The sequence below is a fragment of the Plectrocnemia conspersa genome, unplaced genomic scaffold, assembly GCF_051122295.1.
Source record: "Plectrocnemia conspersa isolate PC_06_02 unplaced genomic scaffold, ASM5112229v1 ptg000009l, whole genome shotgun sequence".
Lineage (NCBI taxonomy): Eukaryota > Metazoa > Arthropoda > Insecta > Trichoptera > Polycentropodidae > Plectrocnemia > Plectrocnemia conspersa.
Genome location: NW_028277173.1, coordinates 4,792,166 through 4,818,261, shown reverse-complemented (window position 1 = coordinate 4,818,261; position 26,096 = coordinate 4,792,166). Strand labels below are relative to the sequence as shown.

The 26,096-nt window shown below is 30.0% G+C and overlaps 1 protein-coding gene across 3 annotated transcripts; it reads left to right on the top strand.

Moving 5' to 3' along the window:
- Positions 1-532: 532 nt before the first annotated feature.
- Positions 533-25,760, top strand: Fatp3 (Fatty acid transport protein 3). 3 transcript variants are annotated; one of them, XR_015810635.1, is made up of 12 exons: positions 533-665; positions 11,024-11,249; positions 13,848-13,998; positions 14,067-14,310; positions 14,367-14,607; positions 21,745-21,946; positions 22,016-22,220; positions 22,294-22,372; positions 22,442-22,835; positions 23,214-23,471; positions 24,399-24,489; positions 24,546-25,760. XR_015810635.1 is itself a non-coding variant. In XM_088192109.1 (12 exons), exons 2-12 carry the CDS (start codon positions 11,053-11,055, stop codon positions 24,855-24,857), a joined length of 1,992 nt encoding a protein of 663 aa, XP_088048235.1. In that variant the 5' UTR covers positions 533-665; positions 11,024-11,052; the 3' UTR covers positions 24,858-25,760. The 3 variants fall into 3 exon arrangements, 2 of the variants coding, with proteins under 2 accessions (XP_088048235.1, XP_088048237.1); XM_088192109.1 differs by having other exon boundaries at positions 22,442-22,515; positions 23,276-23,471; XM_088192111.1 differs by having other exon boundaries at positions 533-681; positions 22,442-22,515; positions 23,276-23,471.
- The last annotated feature ends 336 nt before the right edge of the window (positions 25,761-26,096 follow it).

Here is a 26,096-nt window from a genome sequence, read left to right as displayed (position 1 = left end):
AAGATGAAACTCCAGTCACGCTTACTGCAAATGTAATTCGAGAAGGTTTTCAACTTTGTAATAAATTGGCAAACCATTTCTTTGAAAAATATGATAATTCTGATCGAGCCTTCAAGTTATAACGCGAGCTTCATAATTGTATATCTGGATATCACGAATTGTACAAAAAAATATCAGAGCCATCGCAAAGTATAATCACTGTTTATATTGTAAAAGTGGAAAAATCAACACGCGAAGTTGAAGCTAATTTTATTTGTGAATGACCATCAGCTGCCATTGAACTTTATCATATGTAATATTTCATAAAAAAATCGTAAACAAAACTGCACCGCTAATTGATTTTACTATTTAAACCCGTTACTAGATGTCTAGAAAAAAGTTCAAACTGTTCGAATTGAAAGTTGGCGCCGCGCATGCGCACGCCATCAAAACAGTTACAATGTTTAGATCAGCCCCGATATGGAGCTGAGACGGCCTAAAGCGCAATTCAAACGGCCCCCACGGTCCACACATCACAACAAGAATTGAATTCAGTGAACGCGCGTCGAGCGTGCGCGGTGGCCGTTAAGAGCGGATTCTGAACGTCGTTCGTTACATCGAGACAATCGTCGCAGATTGTTATTTCGCACTTCCGGTCGACACTCAAACGCTGTGAACTCGAAATTGTGCGTAATTCCAGTTGTGAGTTGTGAGGTTATGTTTGTTATAGATAATAGTAGAATCATAGACCAGGGAACGGGATGGAAGGTGTATCAAACGCTCGGGACGCGAACCGCTTATTTACTTTTAAACTTTTACAACATAATAAGATCTTTATAGGAACAATGGTTGCATTACTTTGTTTTATTTATAGGCTAACAAAGATCTTTTCAAAGTATTACAAGGCTATAAATGTTATAATATAGAGCTGAATTTAGCTTATTAGATTATTAATATATATAATACATTGTGTATAATAAAGATCGTCATGCAACGTTTTCTCAAAGCAAAATTTTAATAGTGCTTCTATATATTTAAGATTTAATTGGCTTAAATGTCTAACAGTTCAGTGCTATTCAAATGGTGATAAAATAAAATATGTTAAAAAGTGTATATGTAAATAATAGTTTATAAATTAATAGATTTTTTTTTAATTATGCAATCAGTGGCATAGTTAGGGAGGCGGAACGCCCCGAGCGGTACTTGCACGGAGACGACATTTTCGCGATAGAAGGATCGTTTCTGTGAAATGGTTATCAAACTGAATGTAATAAATAATATATATCCACGAATAATTGAAAGTTAAGTTGAATATGTGAAAACAATAAACAACAGTTTAATAAATGCTGATTTTATGACCCGGTCGGTCATAAAATACCGCCCCAATAAAAATATTTGTACTGTTTCTTAAAATCGTTAAAATTCGAAGTTACACCAGATTTTTCTCGTTGTTTGTTCAAGTCGAGCGCGTGCTAAAATAATGAAATGGCTGATAACCATTACTATATTTCATTAAACTTGAAAACTATTTTTTTAATATCTTTCTTTTTACATGTATTTTTATAAGTATGGGTGACATGTAAAAGAGGAGTTTTTGCATTTTGAAGACATGCATTAAATTACAGATTTTGAATTAGATAATTGTACTAGGGGGGGGGGGGGCAAAGTTTAAGATTGTCTCGGACGGTACACCAATAGAAAAAATAATAACAATTGCTAGACTACAATGCGCCTAACAACTGCGAGTACTTGAGTAAGAAAAATAAATATTAACCGGCAGATAGTGTAAAGTCATATTAGTTGTTCAATATTTCTGTTATTGCATGCAGGAACGTCATTTCAGCTTTTTCCGGGGAGTGGTGGAGTGTCAAAAAATGACCCGTCAATGGTCCTTTTTTAATATTTCGATTTTATTAAATGAATGACATGCATTTTTCTAGTCTAATTCAAGGAGAGTCAAATGCCCTCACCTACCCCCTCTCCTTTCCCTTAATTGAATAGTAATTAGGTGACACAAAAATTAAGTTCTTCCAAAATTTCTAGATTGTATATTTTTTTACCAGTAGCTTAAAGAAGTACTATTTAAAGTTCACTCGTCGATGCGACCCGAAAGAATCATATCTAAGCATAACGGGTAGAAATTTTGTGCAAAATAAAAATGTACAGGTATCTGAGAAACCCTTTTTTGGACCCTATATAGAAGAAGTGAGTCAGTTGCATTATTTAGTAACCAAATCAGATAATCGTGTTCGAGGATTCTGCGCAGTAGGTGATTATACAACGCGCACAGTGCCCTTAGGGTATTCAATTGATGTGCGTATTGCAAGACAAATCCTAATATCTTTGGATGTATGACTTTTTGCATACATTTTCTATATGCTTAAAATAAAACACTCAAATTAATAACTTGTGGAGTAAAAGAGTATTGTTTTGAAAAAACGTGAATCTGAAGAGTTTATATTCATTGATGTTACATATAATATTTATCATTAAAGCGTTTTTTTATGAGATTACCTAAATTAAAATAAAATAATAATTAAACTAACTGACAAACATATAGTAAATATTTGTATTTATCTCACTTTGACATGTGATAAAAGGTAGATAAATATTTTTTTCATTTTTATTTTATACGTATTTATAATAAAAACGTACATATACCAGTATTTATTAATCATGTCTCATTTTTTATATTTTAAAAATATTTGTTACAGCCATTTTATTGCCACTTTTTTGCAAAATATGATACTACACATCTATAACATATGTATGGCAAGTTAGATTAAAGGAAATTGAGAATGAGTTTTTTTTATAAATAATTTTTATAAATTTAAAACTGTTTAATTGCATCAAATTTAAATAAATAAAAATATAAAGCTATTGATTTTTCATAGTCCTTGGGTCCGTGCATTCATGTCCATGCATTTCATCAAAGGTGATCCCGACAATATAATAAATAGCCTATGTTATTCACAGTTGAAATTAACATCGCGAAATTCCTGATACAATGATAACAAATTTACGCCTCATTTTTACGTATTAACACGTATGTATAATTTATATGTAACGTGTGAAACGCACTATGTTTTATAACGCCGAATCAAGTTGCTGAACACGAATTAAGTTCAAGGATATCAAGTCAGTTGTGTTCCAATGATGTTATGATATCTATAAATAAATATACATGCGCACTACTATCCTTTTAATTACATAATAAAAGTATTTTTTCTATATTTAATCTTATTCAATATTTAAATTAAGACTTTGTTTAACACATATTATCATATTTAGAAGCCTTTAAACCATGAACTGTGAGTAATGCTTTTTAATGACTAAATCAGGATGAAGGATCTTTGCATTAGATTATACTCTTCTTTACAATTGTGCAGTATGAGGTTATTCACCCGGTCTTTGTTGTTCTTTATTCACATGCCAGTGTTTTTTCATATTTGTATAACACACATACTATGTTATCATATCAAATTCTCGGTAATAGAGTACTTTTTCTGTGAACAAAATACTTACATTAAAAAAAAAACGATATGAAAAAACATAACCGGCATTCTTGTTTCAATAGATATTGTTTTTTATTGACTGATATGATAATGAGATTTTCGTTCTCATCGCAGTACTGTTTTTTTCAATACACTTTTCGTTCTTCAATATTATGGTCGTAAATCATGATATTGTTTAATTAAAAAACGTGAACGTTTTTTTAATTTAAAACAATAAAAATGTTTACGACCCCTTACTTTACTTCCACGTGGTCTATTTGTGTGTCTATCTTTGTCGCACTCGTTATGACCTGACTCGTTTTCAACCCCGCGATAGCGGGATATCCAGATATACTTCTATGAGATGAACTTTGTAAACATATTAAATATTATGTCAATTTTATTATTAAAAATGGTTAATGGTTTGCTAAAAACTATCTTAAGATTAAACTAATGATTCTCAATCTGATTAGGGTTAATATTGATAAATATGTTATTAAATAATATAATATAATATAATACATTCATGCCAGTATTTATTCAAATCCGTATAACATTTATAGAATCTACTAATTGGTTATAGTTATTATCTCAATCTTTTCTCATGGACGAAAAACGTTGTCCTTTCCATATCATATTGCAGAGATTCACGTATAATAAATGCAATGGTAGCAGCATCAGAGCGATGTTGTTTTTGGTCAAAAAGTGCGTTATTATAGAGCAAAATCTAAAATTTACTTTACCATAATTATGGTCGTTCTCTTAGAATTAGTTTCTAAATTTGTTTTTGTTCCTTGATATTTGGCCCAAATAAACGGTAAATTAAGCGGAATCTATAGTATTAAAAATGAGTTTAGGATCAGAAAAAATGGTTTAGGATATTTTTTTTTTTATTAAAAACTCATTTTACCTAAAATTATTGTAAAAATATTTGCAACTGTCATGCATACTGCTTGTAAAATATTTTCGATACTTATAATTTAAGAAATTGTATAATACCTTTACCTACTATTGAACTTAAAACAGTTTATTAAAGGTAAGAATATTCCTACATTTCGATACTTTAATGTAAAATTTTTATTTTAAATAGTTTGCTGTAATTAGATAATAAATATATGTATCAATAATGCCACTAAAATTCAAACTGGAATATGACATTAGCATATCTGGAATATCTCACTGATTACTCAATGAATGGAGCAAAATCTATTTGTCATAAATCTGGTCGTTTTCTTAGGATTGCCTCACGTAAACGGCGTAAAACTATACATTATTGATTGTACGACTCGATGGTGAGAATTCTTAGAGAACTAAACTGTTATAATCAAATGAAACAGTCAGGAAAGCCTTGACAATCGATCGATCTTGACGTACTTTTTTTCTGTTTATATTAAAACAACTGGTCCTTTACTTTAATGTCATACCCTAACAACCTTGATTCATCACCTGTTATGACGCGTTGAAGCAATTCTAGGTCATTGGCCATTTCATTCAACAATTGCTCAGCGAGTTATTTACGATGATGTTTTGGAACAAATTTGGTCGCTACTGGTTTACATTCAAAATTGTTTTTCATGAAACATACGAGACACCAACTTTTTCAGAATACTCCCCAGTAGTGATTTGTTGATTAATAAGCATAATACCCTTATTTTTTACATTTTTATCGGTGGTTCCTAAGTCAACCATTCACGTCTCTCTTTGAAACGTTTAAACCATTCAAAAACTTTTGTTTGGACATCGCTAAAGACCTATCCAACATTTGTACCATTAATTTATTCCATTCCAATGCAAAATTCAAAGCAAATTCTTTGTTTCGTCATTTCAAAAGAAAGAAATCACCGAGCGTGACAAAACGCATCGTCAACTCAAATCAATCATAAACTACGCATCCAATGTGGCTTAGAATTAACATGTGATAATAAAAATATAATTGAAAAAAATATGAACATAACCGACAATAATTATTTTTACAATATATATTAAAATTTTAATATTAAATTGATTGATTTTAACTTTTATCTAAATTATATTGGAGTTATTTGACTACACGGTTTTTTAATCTTTTTGAATACATTATTAATAATTAGTTATTGTTACTTTATTACTAAAGCTGTTAATAGATTTCCCATGGTGATGTCCCATTTTAACGAAGAAATTTACTTTTTATTAGACGGTAAACAGGTTTAAAAAAACACATGCAAAACTGGCCCTTTTTCTAATTTAATAGCATGAGCTAATCACTATAATTGTTAATAGAAGACCGATTAAATGAATGAACTCGAAAATAATAATAAAAAACACTACTGTATATTTTTTGCAGAAAAATTAATTTGCCGTCCAAATTTAAGCCCATGTGCTTTTTCATTGAAATGACGATACAAAATTTAGGACAGTTTTATAATTAACCGTTCTTACTGTTCGATCGAAAAAGTGAATACCTTCCATTCCAGAATATAAGCAGCACCCCCATTTGCTCAATCCAAAATCGTACAACTTTTGTCTCGATTGGCCCATTAAATGCGTGTTAGACGCATTTCTTCAGTCGATAACGGCTTATCTTTATCCAATGTTTCGCAAATACTAATTGGTAAAATCCACGATAATTTTACGACTACCGCTGGATCTTCGCCATAGGTAGTTTAACCCAATTCATTGCACTTATTTCGTTATTTTTTTTTAAAAGTCTCTGAAGTAATGATTGTTAATAACTAAATACTATAAAAGTTGACTTGTCGATTTCCTATTTAACGAATACTGTATAACAATAATATTGAATTTTTACTCCAAACTAAATTGTGAAATATTTGGCACTATAATTTTAATAAACATTTTTACCATGAATTTACAAAAAATCCAACCAAGGATTACATATACATTTTTAATACTTCATGATTTCTAAAAATTATTAATTTTTTTCACGCCATTGTATATTTTACTAATTTGATTATAAAAAATATATAGTAGAAACTTTACTTTGAATCACAGCTATTTTAATATCAAAGCATATGTTTAATTGCTAAAGGATTAAATATATTAGTTGAATAATTTTACATGGTGACTATTAATCGTTCTTTGCATTAACTTTTTTAATAGAGATATTTTCCTTCAGCTCTTTAGCAAATATTTGCACACTTTATTACACCATTAAACTGTGTAAATAAATACTACTTTTGGCAATGAACCACCAGTACGTGTACTCAATCCTAGTGCAAACATATGTCTGAGTTTATATATGTGTTGATATGTTATATAACATTTACAAATAAAGAGACTAGTGATAATATTTCGTATAATCAGATAAAAAATAATATATCTTTTTAAGTGAATGGAATTATTAGGTCTAATATTTTTATTTTCTATATTAATTAATTGAATGATTTAAGACGTTAACGAAACCTAACTAAAATATTACATTTTATAAATTACTAATGAAATATGTAATCTCTTAAAAAAATATATCAAATTAGTAGATGGGTGATTTTAACTAGTTACGTTTACGTGAATAAGAAATTTTATTCATAATTCATATTATGCAGTTTATGTTGAAAGGAGATCATTGTATCTAAAAATATTAAACCATTTTTAAAATATTATGAAAGAGTCGGCCGAGAATTTTTAAAGTCTAGTTTCGCTAGACTAGAACATTTTTGCCGTCAGACTTTTTTAATATATAAATAAACTCAGAAAGTTATAGAGATAAACTATCCCAATATAAAACGAACTCTTTATTAAACCGAGTTGATTGATATTTTATATTAATGTCTATTTTAAATGGAAATTAACTAAAAAATATTTTAACTACTTAGTTTCACTGCTTCACATGAAGTTTGCGATAGAAAAGCTAATATAATTATAGCAAAATCTCTAATTTTTAAAACATTTTGTCAACTCTAACCTTTTTTAAATTTGATTCGAAATAGTTAATGTGAGATTTAAACACTTATTATGTAAATTAATGACTTGACAAAACACGTTTTGCTGTGTATTTTATCAAAACCGTAATCTTAAATATGTATAAATGATATGAACAAACTTAATAGTAATCTACGATGCATTAAAAAGTAGTCTAAACTGGTTTAGTTAATTTTGTAATCGTATGTGTAGTATATCTTTATTTTTACATTATCATCGTAAGTTTATATAATGAAATGATTAAACAACCGATTTTCTATATGACTTTTGCTATATTAATCTTATTTTAATAACACTTGATTATAAAAAAATAAAATTTTAAGCAGAAAAAAAGATATAAGATACAGTCGATTGACTTAATGGAAATACCACTATTTTGGTATAAATTGTTAAACCTACTTACTATGCAATACGAATATATTACGAGCAATTTATTTTTGTTACCAAAAGATTACGACAAAGTAACGTACTATTTGAGGTATTTTCAAACTCGTTGGCCTACTTCGAATGTCTTTTTATGTATTCCAATAAACGAGAATGCATCCATGCGCAATTTCTTTTTTCAATATCAATTTTTCCGACAAGCCAAACATACACAACCAAAATGCGGCGCGAAACCTCATTTAAGATTAATTAGTATTTTATCGCTCGTTGATGAGTTATATATTATTTTTAGATTTTATGCTTTTATGAAAAGTAAATAACAAACGTACATTTATTACAAGTAGTTGAATAACAAAATGATATCTGAAGGTATGTGAGTATCAATAGAATAAAGTACAATACTACAAACTAGCAATTTGCAAGTCATTCGTCAGTTAGCCTTTAAATATGAGTTGTCAAAGTGAGCACGCACAGATTTTTGCGTTGTTTTTGAGAGATCTGTCAAAGACACCGCTAACCATGTTTTGACTAATTAAGTGTAATTAAATAATGATTAATGAATAAGTTCTCACATACATATGCATATGTGCCCTTTTATATAAAAATAGTATCTTTACTATACTGTATATTATTGTTTATATAATATATGTATATAAAATCTGATTAAAAAATCTTAATATTTTTTATTCTAAATTTAGTTTCATTTGCTTTTAAAATGTAATTCATATCATAATAAATATCATAATCAATCAATCACAAAATTTAAATAATTAAAAACTGTTTTCCTTATATCAAAAAAAATGAAAAACTATGAATTTCTCATATTTGATGAAAATAAACCCAAAAATCAGTGTTATTAAAAATCAATCTTATTTTTATGGTAAAAATCTAATTGTAAAAATAATTATTTACACATATCTATGCATAACCACACAATAATATACAGTTGTATTTATTTTTGAATATAGAATTAAAAAAAAATATTACATACAACGTGATTATCTACACTTTTTATGTCTTTGGCTTAACGTGATTTTAACGAGTTACGTTCATGTATCATAAACTTGGTTTAACGGGTTTAATATCCGACTTTAAGCTATCAAGATCCCTAAATAGGTGAAGTCAGCTATTATTTCGCTCAGGGGCTCTCAAACTTTTTATGAAACGGACCGGATTTGATAGTTTGAAAAGTATGGAATAATATTTGAATATACAAAATCATGGTTTGACAGGTTTCTCTAATGAACCATGATGACTTTTATACAAAATTGTTATAATATTTCATAAACATACAAATATAATACGCCGGCTTAAACAAGCAGTAATATACACAGTATTACACACCTATTCTTACTAAAAAATACAAAATAAATATTTTTTTTTAAATAAAAGAGCAAATGTGGCGCATTCCTTAAATATATGTGCACCATCACACAAAAAAATGTTTCAGCTCCTCGTAGCTATCGCCGAAAACATCATTGCGACTGGTTGAGAAACTGGATGGTTCGTGTAAGGAAGCTCATATCAAGAATAAGGGACGCAATCACGACTCTAAGGCACTCCACAGCCCAAAACATCGACGGATTGTCGACACTGCCTTTCAAAAACTTTAAAAAGTACTTCATTATATACACAAGGAACGAGAACGCAAGGAATTATATCTAAATGCTACAGACAATGCAGACATAATAAGTGTAGAAATCGAATCGTTAATATTTGTTTAAGTGACACGCGCTCCGCATAACAAATCTGAGCATATTCGATGCTTTAATACAAACTATAATAATGTGCATACCAAATCTCCAATGGTAGTATTTCTAATGTGAAACCTAGAAATTTATTTGCCGTAAATATACAGGGTTTTGTAGGAAGGGTGCCCTAAAAGGAAACTTAAAAAATTGATAAAAATATATTTCTAAAATAGTGGAAGATAAGAGTTAATCAAATATACATAGATGAACCACTAAACTTTATTGATTAGAGATTAGACAAAAATAAGAAACTTGATACCAGAAAAGTAGTTTATAACACTAATTCACAGCGAGCCAAATAACATTGAACAAAGTCTGCTTTTTACACGGCTTATCAATAGAATTTATGAATGCTATTGTTCAAGGAAAATCGACTACATTAGTTATTGCAAATGTTTAAATATGTACTACATAATTGCAAAATTTTAAACCTGAAACTCTCCAAGATATTCTATATGCCTTTCAAAACATATTAATTAAAAATAATTTAGTCTTATCCAAATATCAGTGTTGCTCTTCAAATAATATATTTCACACTTTTATTTTTTCTACTGCTACTTTAAAAATATTTTTTAGCAAACGAAAATTAATTTAAAATATTTTAAGATTGACTATTATAAAATATCAATTATTGGGTAAAACTCTTCCAGACAAAGACGTCATTTGGGGGGAGGCAGGTGAGAGTACTTGCCCCTTGAATTTGGCCAGAAAAATGTATGTCATGTAATGAAATACTATGAATCTAAATGAAATCGAAATATTAAGAAAAACTATCCCTGACTGGACAACTTTTGCCCCCCCCCCCTTCCTTCCCTGGAAAAAGTTGAAATGACGTCCCTAATTATAAACCAAAATTTTTTGGATTATCCCTGAAATAAAATCTAAAAAAAAAGTTCTTATAAAGCCCATGGTTTTATTCAAGTCCTTTTGGAACAATTAATGAAAACAAAAACTTCGTTTCTTAGAATATGTTGTGAGGCCCTTATAGCAAGTCTTCTCAAGATTATGAGTGGTCCCGATTCTTAGTTGTTTAAAAAATCGTGTCTAATATTTATAAAGAGTTTTGCTTTATTATTTTTTAATCTTCCGTTGTAACCTGACGGGCGTAAGCCTAATGCGTTACAATGAGGTAAATATATTTCAACGAGTCAATCGGACATAATGAATACCTACTAATAAATATTAACTACAAGACTGAAAGTCTGGAAAACGGTGACATCTATATTATTAATTATAAATTATTATATGTATTATAATTAAGGTGACATCTATATTATTAATTATAAAAAGGTAGGTCGGTTTTTAGGTAGGAGCGTAATTTTTATTAATAAAGATTTGAGTGCCGCCGCTACGGCTAGGACTCGTGACCTTAGCGTTACTAGTCTGAGACGTTACAGACTGCGCTACTCCGTAGTTAATGTTAATATTATGCTATGCTGATGACCAGTCAAATTGCCAATCAATCAAAATATTTGATTATATTCTAATTTTTTTTTTCAGAACATCAGTCGTCGCGAAAACTATCCAAAATGGACAACATTCTTCAAGAGATTCCGCACGGGCTAATTAAAACAATTATCTCGTGCGTAATGCTGCCCGTGTTACTAATAGTGTCCTCAAATAAGATCCTACTGGCTTTGCTGACTCTCCTCGCTGTCTTCTTGGTCACAGGAAATCGCTCTTATTGGATCTACGTGCTAGTGAAAACCTTCAAACGGGACGCGAGGTCAGTGATGCGCCATTATTACTAAGTACGCGATAATGAGACAACCAAACAGTTTATAATACATAATTGTAACTAAAGCACGCATGCGTTGCTATACTTGTAATTGCCAGTTGGTATTCGTGCATAATTGTCACTTTGCTTTAATCATTCCGACTTGTAAAATTACTACGTTTGTATACGACCCACACACATGTTTGACTTTATCAAGCGTGTGCGGATTGACGAGGATGACTGAGTAACAAAAATATTCTCATTTGATTGCTTAACCTTTTCAACGCTGCTAATATCGAAATTGTTTTTTTAATGAAAGTAAGGAAATATCGATATAGATAGCTTACTTAACAATGTAACGGTCACATAATTTGCCCTGAATTTTATACTTAGTAACGTCAAGAAACGGTACTGAAAATCTCGGGCCGAATTCCTTTGTTGTTGACAATACTTCAATGTCATCATTGAAAAAAGAGTCGGATTAATTTTTAATGTTTTTTTAATGTATTTGCGTCAATGGTAAATAACATGTTTTTCAAACATTTATCATAAATATTTTAATGAACAACCATAGGATTAAGATTTTAATTTCATCCCTCACTTTCATATAAACATACGTAAAAAATAAAGAAGCAATGGAATTATGTAGGCTACATAGTATGTATATACATAAATTAACTACAGACCGCTATTAATGTAGAATTTAAAATTAATATATGTATATCTTTGTTTTTGCAAAATGTGACATTTTTTTCAAGCTAGCAAAATAAGTATAAATATATAAATGGCCATCTCATGATAAAGTTTGAATCTAGCGTTACATAATTTGTAACGGACTGACCTGAAGTCACTATCACACAAAACGCGTGAACGGTACGTAATGTGTTAATAACCTATTATTAACCTATTATTATTATTGCTAAAAAACATAAAATATAAAATTTTAAATAAAATATAAAAAAACCTTTGACAAATTAATACAATTATTAATTAATTTAATTTTTTATATCAAAAAAAATTAAATTGAAAAGGTTAAAATTAATTCGTTAAAAATCCGCGATGAGGCACTAGATTCTAGTGCCTCATCGCGGATCGACTAGAACGAATTTCCATAGATTTTAATTCGTGCCAATACGCGGCGCTAGTATTATTGAATTTAAATAATAATTAAATTAGTTATTTTCATCGCCTCTGTGTGGCGCTAGTATTTATACGTTAAGATTTTAATAATTTAAAATTTTAACGTATAAATACTATATTTATTTTTTTAACAAAGAATCGGACCAAAAAACAATGTTAGATAAATTTTTGTGTGTAAAAAAGTTTTGTTCTTTTTTTTATTTTTTAATTGCTGCCATTTAAAAAAATAATGGTAGTCCAGGCATATTTACTTACAAGGTATATTTATAAAAAAATATGTCGATATGATTAAAACTACGGCAGTAATCATATTCATAAAAATTGTTATAAACCACAAATGATCTAAGAAAATCCGTCTGGCAAAGGCCACAAGAATTAAGTAGACTTCTAAATATATTTTTTAAATTTAATTCATTTATTTTTTTAATTTCAATTATAAATCATTATTACCTCCTGCATTTGCTAAGAATATTGGTTCCACACTGAAAAACTAATGATTATGGCTTTCTGCTACGTTACATTATTGTTTTGCCCCTAACGGCTATGAAAGTGGCCAATAATATTTTGCCACATACGCTTTTAAAATTTAAATAGAGAGCGTTTCTAAAAATAGTGAATACCCCGTGAATAACTCTCTGCAACGAATCTACTTAAAAGGAGGATTATATAAATTGGCAAAATGATTTACCTTACATAAATGTTCTAACCAACGCTCGATCACACTTAAGGTGGCTCCCATAAATTATGTCACATGCTTAGAGAGGGGAGGGGGGTCAGCGGAATTGTGCAAGTGTGAAACAAACATTAGTCTGGCTCAATGACATTTGCGACATAAGGGGGAGATTTTTCAATTCAATATTAATTTTCGATTAACTGATATGATTTAAAAATATTTCCTCTCTGATTTAATACATATTTTCAAAATATGTTTTTTTATTATGTAATACCAAAACAGAATTAATATGAAAATTTGTCAGGAATTTTACAAAAATTTAAACCAAACGTGATACATACATATTTTAAGATAATCTTCAAACAATATGACTGCTTCCTTTGTTTGATTTTTGTAGAAAAGTTCTTTCACAATACTTTGAGGCTATATAGTACAAGCAGAAATGGTTCATGCCATTCTTAACTTCCGCAACATTTCACAAAACATAAGAAAATGTTAGAAAATGATTTTTATATCAGAAAGAAATGCGATTATTTTCATTATTAACCACATTTTAAAACCAGAACTTCGAAAAGAGTTACAACTTATTTTTACCACTGATTTTCTTATTATCTTTGTTACTAAAATACCGACAGAAAACCTATATCAATTTATGTCACATAACTTTTATAAGGATTTCATCACAAGCGTGTTTTTTCATTCCTTCATAAAAGTTTAAAATTTCACAGTTCAGTGCTTAAAAAGTTTCTATATATTATAATATTTAATCAAACATTTTAAATATTTATTTTCAGAATGGCAACCATAATGTCCAAGATGATATACAGATTGTGGAGGTTTGAAAAAAATAATAAAACAGTTCCAAAGATATTTTTTGAACTGGTCGAAAAACAACCAAATAAAATTGTCTTTCATACAGAGACAAGATCGTGGACATACCTTGAAGTAAGTTTATTTTTAAACGCTTATTTCATTTTCTAAAAGAAAAAACTTTTTGTAACAAAAAATTTCAGCTATCAGATTTAGCACTTCGTTCAGCGCACATGCTCAAAAAGGAAGGTATCAAAAGAGGTGACGTAGTCGGACTGATGTTTGCCAATGGCGGCGGAGCTGAACTTCCAGCTCTATGGATTGGATTGGCCAGCATCGGAGCTACCGGTGCATTGCTACCACCTCAATTAAGAGGAGAGGCACTTGTACATTCGGCCAAAATTGCTAAGATCTCCATCTTGGTATATTCGCATCATTTAACCAAAGGTAAGATTCTATAAAACTGCTCATATAGAATGTGGCTCATTTCAAAACCATTTCAGACATCAAGGATATCCAAGATAGTCCAGATATGAAAAATGTTCTACTATACCAGTTCAACGTAAATAATGCAGAGGCTCCTTTGTTGGATGGTGCTAAGTGTGCAAATTCTACAATGAAGACTACGGCACCAACATTATTTACTGATGAATTAGCACTCGGAAATTTTAATGATAATTTGATTTATATTTACACCAGTGGTACAACTGGACTTCCCAAAGCTGCTATAATTAAAAACTCAAGGTATGTATTGTTTTTTAACATTTTTGTAACAATAAATATAGATAATAATAATGTAGCTAAGTTCTAGTCTCTTTTAAATTCTCTCTGTATGTATTTTATTTGTATGTATCTTTCCCAATGAGCTACGTATTTAGAATTATTATTTGATATAGTTATCTCTAGTTTCTAATATTTTGCATTACAATATTCATAGTTCATACTCTTTCGCTCTTTTTGTCATATATGAACGATATTCTCTCTCATAAATGCTTTCTATATATATTTGTACTCTCTCTCTCTCTCACAGGTCATTTGGGGGCATTTACCCCCCCCCCCCTCCTTGAATTTGTCCAGAAAAAATTATGTCATTTAATTAAATGCTATGAATCTAAAAAAATACAAATATCTGAAATGACGTCCCTGATTCTAAACCAGAAATTATCGGGTTATCCTTCAAAGAAAATCTAAAAAACAGTCGAATTAGGGCTCTCGATTACTCATAGCTTTTAAATATTCGAATATTGAATAAAAATGGGTGAAATATTCGAATATATTTGTAATTTTTATATCGGTTTTTACCGATATTAATTTATATTACTAATTAGTGCAAAAAATCAATTAATTGCCATATAATGTATTAATCATTTTAATTATTCATTAATTACTTTTATCATGTAAAATATGCATAGCACAATGCTGTGCGAATTACTAATTAGGGAGGACATCAAAAGGAAAATGCTTAATTTATTATTTTGCATACTTTTTGATCAAGAACGTCATTTCAGCTTTTTCAAATTATTGGAAGTAAGATCAGCTGCGATTGAATTAATTAAAGAAATGATAGAACATTTTAAATATATTATATAATTTTATCGAATTTATTGTATATCTATACAATAGCTAAAAATATTTGAAACGAATTTAATGTACATTAAGATCGGATCCGTATTGGCGTTTGTTTTGGGCAGATTTACATATAAATTAACCGGAGATCGAATTATTAAACTGATTGAATATTTTCGTCTTAAACGACAAATACAAAAACGTAAAACGAAGTTCACACTTGTTTTTTGAGATAAGCATTTAACGTTAATAATGAGTGGGCCTTTCCAACATTTTGTTTTGTTCAACGAACGAATTCATTGAATTTATGTCATAGTAGACAATCTATTCACAAATGTTTTTCGTAGGCGTAAAAGTATTTTTTTGAGAAATGCCTCATTCTCTCACATTTTGAAACAAAATGAAGGCGCATCAAGACCATAGATTTTGGAGCGGCACTAGTCACTCGGGTATATTGAGCGAAAAAGCGTTTTGCTCAAGTATTCAAATTGTTTCATTCTAAGATTTTTTCAAATTTCCTTCGAGATAGTATAAATGAATATTCAAATACTCAATTTAGAACTCTAATCCCAGTCCTTTATTTTAGGAGTGTTAAGATATGAATCGCTGAGCTCTCACGTAAACTTGTATATCGCTAATCATTTCTTCTTACTCCTGAAGAGCACTATTGGCAATCCAAGTATGAAATTCACGATCTCCATTATGGTGTCCGTTGTGTATTATTTTTATATTATCTTAACGCGAAAATATAATTTAATTGTTAGGCGCTAATGAATTTACATGCTGCTCTAAAATGTCTATGAAACTTAATTTGACAGTTGCGAAACGTCCATTTGCTATTCTAACCCAAACCTAACCTAATGAAGGTTCCAAAACTAATTATAGTTTTAAAACTTTCATTAGGTCGAGTTCAAAATACAAACTAAGCGGAATCATCTCTCAGAAGAAAATAAGCGGAAAAAGAAGCACAGACAGACGTTGCATCTCGCATATTGCTCCATAGTTTGTCTGCACTTCGATATTACACTATGTTTTAAAAATATGTTAGCTATCCATATCAATATTACTACGGACTTTTGATATGAGAGTATTGGTCAAAGTATATTCAAACCGAATTTTGGTCAATATGAGAACACAAAAACAATAATCACTACTCAGAAGTCAAAAATCCACTTCAAAAGCAATAAAAGCTCAGTAACGAGCGTTTTATGTTACACAGATTAACAATTTAATATTACTCAGATTAATTTGTCCGTCTACGAATATGAGTAAAGTTGATCGTCTATTAAAAATCTCACTTTCATATTTAAAAGCAGAAGAAAAATACAAAAAAAGAATCTCGTTTATCTGCACACAAATATATATACTACTCGGAATGACAGCCGTACACTTTTTATGTCAATCGGTTCAATAAATTCCCTATTTAGTTTTTGCGGTCTTTTATTTAAAAGATTCACTTTATTTAAGACTTTAGACAGCTTTCCCAACGAATCCGGAAGCTCGAAAGTAGCAAGATTCCTATAACTAATTCTATTTGACAAGAATTATAAATTGTTAAAAAAAATTGCAGCTTTCCTGAACTGCTGTTAAGAGAATGTGACGAGCTAATACAATTTTACAATCACAGAGCTAGCAAACTTAGACAGACTAAATTGTAAACTTTCAAAAATACGTCTTAAATGATCTTTTAGATTGTATGCATCAGGTTTATGCGGAAGAATTGCAAAATTAAATCGTGGCTTTGACTGTCTGACGAATGTGCTAGAATGAGAATTTCAACTTTTCGGTTTCGATAGTGAACTGTGCAGTAATGTGTGGATCTCGAAACGCAGTGCAAATCAAATGAAAGAATTTTACCCCGACACTCGCTACATTCACTTCTCAATCTGTTTCCTAGAGTTAATGATGATTTATTATTTCCAATGGCTACAATGTTGGATATTGAATTTTTCAATTGACGATAAGATACTCTAAAAGGGATTAAAACAGCTCTAATAATTTCCACGGGACTGAAAAGATCGAACGCACTCGCTGTATTGTATATTTGTAGAGATCATATATGTATCTATATACATAAGTAGTAGGGATATTGTTTTACCAATAATATTCAATACAAAGTTTACTTTAACAAAACTTAATATTATTTTATGTATTCGCATTTCATAATGCAATATTCACGTATTAATGTCGGTTAGGTTAAGTGATTTTTATTTCTATATGTACATACGCGCCTTAATATTGCAATACGGAGTATTCATAAGTATTTGTCCATTATCGGGGGACATTTGTATCAGTCCTTTAGGTTTAGGTCAGTAAAGCTCGTTTTAAAAATTAGTTTAAGACTACTATCACAACGTTTTTTATGAGAATTTTTTGTCGGTACTAAGTGAGTTGAAGACGTTCATTTTAAAAAAAAATTGCCTCAAACCAAAATAAATATAAATATAAGGCTCTAGATAACAAAAAACTATCAATTCAAACATTGTATATAAAAATGTACCACTTTGAAGCAGGGCCGGCCCGAGAAGCAGGCAGTACAGGCGATCGCCTGAGGCGCTAGATCTTGTGGGGCGCCGTGATACCAAATGAAAGCGCAATATTTACTTGAGATTATCAAACAATATTGTTAAAGAATATAATCTGATATTAGTTTTTTTGTACACCCTACTGTGTATTCTTTAGATTATTTCACGCGTAAAAAATCGCGACGTAAAATAAACTGCAAATTCTTAAATACCCACAATCACAAAAAAGAGTATGGTCTTAAATATGATATTAAGTTACTTTAATTTAAATTATATTTTTGCGCTCACGTAATGAGTTATTAAAGTATTAATAGAGGGGGCGGGCGCAAATTTAGTTTTTGCCTGAGGCGCCAAATAACTAATTCTGTAAAGTTTGAAGAAACTTTTGGCTGGGTTTACTAATTTAGGTTTGACAATGGTTCATTAAAATATCCTAATTTTGTTTTCGAAACATTCCTCTTAATGATAATAGAAATTTAATTAAAAAAGATAACTCGCATACGACGCGTTCTAGTACGTTTTAAAAGTATCGTGTTTTACAAAGAATATACTAAATTTACTAACAAATATCCCACATTTTGGCTAGTCTTTGAGAATAATATCATATAATAGCAAAGTTTCGTCGCGTTATTAATTATCGTATATGTACAGCTAAAGATGATAAATTTAATGTATTACAAAACATAACTCACTTTTCTGTCTCAGGCGCTGTCTCACTTTTCTGTCTCAGGAACGCGAAACTTCATCATTTCATGGCGAAGGTCGAATCACTGTAAAAAATCGTTTACATGGTTTAATCGATGTTTACCTCTAATTATCACATATATTACATTGCAATAGTTAAAACGTACCTAGCTAATTTGCACTTTGAATCTTTATAACCGGTCAAAACAACGATGCACATGTAAAATCGCACGAAAAGTCTAACCCTGCGCCATCTTGTTTTCTCTCATGTAAAAATATTTGAAAAACAATTAAATATTTAAATATATTTTTATTCGAAAAATATTTTTTTTAAATAATTACTTAAGACCGTCCAAACGCGGCAACACTGTGCTAATTCAAATATTATTTTATACTGTACAAGATTATTATATCTATATTTAAACTGATCATTTATATTTTTTAACGTATGGTATTTTTCACATGTAACGTCCAAATCGAAGGAGTATTTTATAACTATGGCATAATATTAAAAAATTAAAATTAAAATTATGTCCAAAAAACAATATTACTATTGTGCTAGGTGATATGAATACCAAAATGGGTAAAGAGCGATTTGCAACATCTATTATCGGCAGTCATAGCTTATATACAATTAGACAATACTAATAACTCAAACAATTCAATCATCCTAAATAAAAATATTCATAATGAAACGCACAGCCCAAACAAGGCAACTTCCCTACGGCTTCTGGCCGTCTCTCGAACCTTATCGACGCGAGAATCTATAGAGACGCAAATACGTCTACTTTGATCACTAGTCGTAGCCAAATTGAGAGCGAGAATTTCAAACGTCAGCAAACCAGTGCGAACGCAAATATAGTGCAAGCCACCTAAAAACCCTAATAACCAAAATTCCGACAGAAAACAACTCAGCTCTAACTTTATTAGCCCTACTAATAACAGAACACGAGATTACACCTCTAGAAACCAGAAATAGATACATTTGTCGAGATGCGAGATGCGCAATGAAACTGCAGAAAAAACTATTGGTAATACCGCCCTGGAGAAAAAGCCGGATCTATTTTTTAATACTTTTAGTATCATTATTATTATATTATATATGTTTATATGTAAGACTAATAGTAAACACAATAATAATAACTCATTATGTTTCAATTTTTCGCTCCAAAAAAATGTCTATAGTGTATCTAAATCTAATATGGGGATATATAATTTTATATGTGGCCTCCCGAGTTAAGATCCATTTCCAAAGTGGCTCGCAAGATCATTTGGGTTAGCCACCCTTGCTTTAAACGCGCCATTTTTAATTAAAACATTTAATATATTGTCAGTAAATATTGAAAACACTATAATTGTTTTCAGAGCTGGCTAACAGTCGTCTTGAAAACGAATATAAACTTGAATCACTTTCCCGAATGGTCGAAACTGAAATGCCATCTTGTGAAAAATTATTTATATTGAATTTTTTATCTATACTACAAAATAGAAAATACATGCGCCCGTCTGTCACAACAACTATTCCCAAACGACGAATAGTAGCGACCTGACATTTGCACATGTCATTCTGGGCAGCCGTCTCTAGGTCAACTTTACTATTTTCAAATTTTAAGTTAAAATTTGAGTTACTGCAATATGCGAAGACAAAGACTAAAAATATTGTATATACAGTCATTTGAGGGTGGGAGTGGGAGGAGGCATTTACTCTCCATTGAATTGAGCCAGAAAAATGCATGTCATTTAATGAAATACTATGAATCTTAATGCAATGAAAATATTAAGAAAACGACCACTGAATGGCCAACTTTTGCCACCTCCTGGAAAAAGCTGAAATGACATCCCAACTCTAACTCAGAATGTTTCATCATCATTTCTTCGGTAGTATCTAAAAGTCATTTACATGGTCAGTTTTCGGCTTCACAGCAAATGATTGTGATAATAATGTATTTGCACAGTTTTTAAAAAAATATTTTTAAAATCACTACAGTCAAAAGATATCTTATTTGACTATTTGGCGCGTGTAACTATGTATATTTTAAATTGTTTAAATCTGTGCTTGAAATAAATTGATCTTAATGCAAATTGCTTCGGCACTATTAATGATTAACATTAATAAAAATCCACATAGATATGCAAAAATGCTATTTTGCTTGTTACGACGCCAAACACTCAAGATTCCTAATAAATTTGAGGGACACAAATCTATTACTTTTATGACGCTTTTAACACGTTTTGTACAACTAGTTTCGACACAATTATGTCTATAATAACAATAAATTCATAATTTAGGATATGTCTAACGTTAAAATGACAGTAAGAAGTAAAATTAGAAGGTGTTTATAAATACAGATGTTGCTAATTTTGCTTTTATGATGTGTTTGAAGAAACTGAAGTAGAAGAAAAACATTTTCTTAGTCATTTTCTGTCAGAACGTATAAGTGTTGAAAATATATTTATCGCAATTGTTTGTTATTTCAAAGAAAATGGCATTAATTGGGTTACAATTCTGTCATATTTTTAATTTGGTATTTGTAGTCACGTTATAACTTATAAAGCACAGCGGCATCTAGCATCTAAGCACCTTCTCGGTGAATTAATACTCGTTCTTGATGGTGCCGAAAAAGTGGTTAGTTTTATTAGGTAAAAGTCCACAAACTAGAGATTTTTTAAACTGTGAAGAGATTATGAGTCTTGATTACATCTCTACTCTTTCATACAGTAGTAAGGTGACTTTCTCGATGTAAAGTCTTAATTTGTATATAGTCAAGGTTTTTGTGAAGACCACAACTTGAGGCGCTTTCATATATTTCAAAAAGTGTCAGGAAAAGTAGCTTAACAAGTTTAATACTAATTTAATCAAGGAGTTACGCACTTATTACAGTATTATTATAATTCCTTCTTATCATCAAAACCTGATTTGTTATGGTGGTAAAAATATGTTTATTTTAACGATAATTTCTTACTGATTTTCAAATTTATGGCGCTTTACTGTGAAGATTTCGTTGCCGTATTATAAAATTTAGCTACAATGTCTAAATTTTGCTTATCAAATTTGATTGTATATAATTAAGAACGTGGTTTTATTTAAAATGTTTGTAATTTTCAGATACCTCATGATATCTATGGGATTTTCTGTAATATCCGGTTTAACAGAGGACGACGTAATGTACACTCCTCTGCCTCTACATCACACGGCTGGTGCCATTCTCGGCATTGGACAAGCTTTAGTTTGCGGAATAACGGTGGCTCTCAGAGGGAAGTTTTCAGCAACCAACTTCTGGAAAGATTGCATTAAATATAATTGCACGGTAATTTGATAAATAAATAATTTTAATAAAATCTTGAAAATGTAAGACTAAGTGTTTTCATCTTGACAGGCAGCTCAATATATCGGAGAAATCTGCCGCTTCTTATTGCTGGCGGCTGAAAAATCTGGCGAAAAAGATCCCGCAGGTCCTCACAAAGTACGCTTCATGACTGGCAACGGTCTGAGGATAAACATTTGGGAAAAGTTCCAAAAAACTTTCAAAGTACCGCATATTTATGAATTTTACGGCGCAACTGAAGGCAACACTAACATTAGTAAATTATTGTACTTTTTAAACACTTATATTTATTATGTTATATGCCTAATTTATAATGTTTATATTTGTAGTCAACATCACAAATAAGATGGGAGCTGTCGGATTTTTGCCTCGGGTGCTATCATTCCTCTCGCCTATTAACCTAATAAAGTATGTAAAGATATAGAAAAAAGTGTAATAATTCTTTGAAATAATTACATAATATACAATTTTTTGCAGATGCGATGAACTTACTGGTGAACCAATTAGAAATGAAAAAGGTCTTTGTATACCATGCCAACCTGGTGAAGCAGGTACGTGTGATTTTTTATTATTTTTGCATATCTATGTCATGTATATCTAAGACTAGTAGTTTGTACAAACATTGCCTGGAATTAAGATTTAACGCAAATAAACCTGTGATTATTTAGAGACAGCTATTTTTATTATATTTATGAGCATGATTAAAATTAAAATCTTAAATATATATAAATAGACCGGCTAATATTTTATTTTAACGAATCACTAAGGTAACGCATTTTTAAATACTAATATAATAATTAATGTTTAGAACAAATTTCATTAGTGGCAGGTGGATAAACAATGTATCTGCGCAATGTATTCCATATTCAGGGCCGGCCCTAGGTTATTTGGCGCCCCAGGCAAAAACTAAATTTGCGCCCCCCCCTATTAATACTTTAATAACTCATTACATGAGCACAAAAATATAATTCAAATTAAAGTAATTAAATATTATATTTGACACCATACTATTTTTTGAGATTGTAGGTATTTAAGAATTTGTAGTTTTATTTTCGTCGCGAGTTTTTACTCGTGAAATAATCTAAAGAGTGCACAGTAGTGTATACAAAAAAATAATATCAGATTATATTCTTTAACAGTATGGTTTGATAATTTTAAGTGAATATTGCGCCTTTATTTGGTATCACGGCGCCCCACAAGATCTAGCGCCCCAGGCGATCGCCTGTACTGCCCTGTCCATATTCCACAGCAAGCAAGTTTTTATAAATGAAATTTTGTGCAAATTACTTACTACATAATATTTAATTTTAGGTTTGATGTTAGGAAAATTGAACCACAAAAAAAGACTATACACGTTTTCTGGCTACGTTGATAAAGAAGCCACTAGTAAAAAAGTTCTTCGCAACATTTTTACCGAAGACGACTACTACTTCAATTCCGGTGATATTTTAGTCATGGATCATCTTGGCTACTTTTATTTCAAAGACAGAACTGGAGATACGTTCAGGTGTTGTATATATTTTATTTATAAGACCCCCAAAGCAAGAATTTGTTAACTAACATTTTTGTCAAAAATTAGTTTTAACGTCTACTTGACTAGACTTTCCTGCGTCCTTTCAAAATATCATTGTTTAAAATGACTTGAAGATCCCTTACATTACTGAAATTTAAAAAATATCTTGGAATAGATTTGAGACTGATTTTTAAAATTTTCTTTGAGGGATAACCTGAAAATTTCTGGTTTTAGAATCAGGGATATCATCTCAGCTTTTTTTAAATATTTTATTTTTGATAAAGATTCATAGTATTTCATTAAATTACATGCATTTTTTTGGCCAAACTCAAGGAGGGACAAATGCCTTCATCTGTCCCTCCCCTTCCCCAAACGATGTCCCTGCTCCACTGGTGAGCTTTGGGTTAAATTCTGGTGTAATTTCTGGTCAGAAATAAAGTAGTGAATAGAAGTTTAAGCTATACTTAGTTTCAGCTTATATGTAATCGGGGAAATGGGAGGAGATTAACACATTTTCCTTGACTCATTGACCAATCATGAAAAAGACAGAACTGGAATATCAGCTGTTTAATTACTGTTGATAAGTGCACTACGTTCTGGATTGTATAATTCCGGCAGCAATAGAATTCTGTAGATATCTGCTTATAGAATGGCTTCTTGCTGGCCCATTTTTGTTTGTTTGCAAACAGTTGGTTATGCATATTTTTTTTCTTATTTGTGCTATTTACAATAGATCCCATTGTAAATAGCACATCTGATTAAAAAATCCTTTATTGGAAACGGACGCGATGATTTTATGTGGTCCCAATCAATTATAAAAGCATACTACGATTCTATCAGCTAACATGTTATTGCTTTGTGAACTTCATATATATAATTAATTGATTTTAATACAAATCCTATAAACATATAATTCAATAGATGGCGCGGAGAGAATTGTTCTACCACTGAAGTAGAAACTATTTTGAGTTCCATAATTCAATTAAACGATACTGTGGTGTACAGTGTGCAGGTAAATAATAATTTCACTCCATTATTATTTATTATTAATAAATCATTACTTTTTAGATACCTCATATTGAAGGCAAAGCTGGAATGGCAGCGATCGTCGATCCTGAGAGCAAATTGGACTTGAAGCAGATGAAGTTAAAAATGAACGATAAGTTGCCACAATACGCGCATCCAATATTTTTGAGGATAATCACATCCTTGGAAATCACCTCCACTTTTAAGATCATCAAACGAAACCTACAAAAAGAAGGTTTTGACATTACAAGTGTGAAAGACAATATTTACTTCTTAGATTCAGCGACGTCTAATTACGTTCCGTTAACTTTACCGTTATATGAAGACATTATAAACGGTAAAATCAGGCTGTAAATGTAAATTATTGTTTAGCTTAGATTAACAAATTGACATAATGTAATATTTACAATATATATTTTTAATAAATTGTGTAACACTGTGGATAGTACAAAAAAACACAATGAATGTTAAATTATACTCAGTAATGTTTGTAAGTTTACTCCGTGTGTTAAAACAAGTAAGCTTAAGAAAATTACCTCAGAAAATTAAATTTCTTAAATGAATAACCTATACAACGCAAACAACTGCCATATTTTTAATATTAACTTCTGTTTGTGTCTTTATAAATTGTTGTTAAATTTATAGTTGTGTTGTCTTATTTAGTTACCCAGATGTGATTGTGTTATTTTTATTATGTATTTAGCACATTTTAACTAATTATTATACAATGTATAATCACTTGTTAATATAAAAGATGACTTAACTGAATTTGAAACGTAGAAATTTTATAATCATTGATACCAAAAATAATGTAATCAAATATTGGGAACTAAGACTGTGATATAAAATTCCAACTCATACTGCACAATGTAAGTGTTCATTTATAACTAAAAAATACTATTTTATAACTTTTTAAAACATTTTAAAATTATTTACAGCTTTTGATAAACAATGTATTATATAAAATACGTTTTATTTAAAAAAAATATTACTGAAAATAGGACCAAAATAATATTATTAAGGATTAACATAATAAAGTATTTACATCGTTTCCAAAAATGTTATTATAAAAACATATTTCTATATTTTTATTATAGTTCATACTTCCCGTTATAATATCAATGTTCATTTTTTATTATATTTATATACTACTGTACCTAAATCTGTTAGCCATAGTATAGTTTATTCAAGAAATATATCTATATTTACACCCCAAGTATAAACTTTATATGCAATAAAAAAATTTTATACATACAACACTTTTAATTTTAATATTTAAATATATTATATTTAAATTATTATATAATACCTTTTATATATGGCGTGTTTTTTTTATTAAATTACTGGAAATTTCTTAATATAAATATATATAAAAGTGTCAAAGAATCTATTTGTTTTTTTAGAAATGATCATATGAATTCTGTTAATAAGTAGATGATACATTGCGTCTAAAAATAATAATAAATTGACTACTTATAAGTCACCAGTCAGTCACATATCATTTTAAGCAAAAACCATTTCACCTGCCGATTATGCCATCACAGTAAATTGACCACTCACAATTCAAGAGTCAGTCGCTCTATGTAAAAAGAT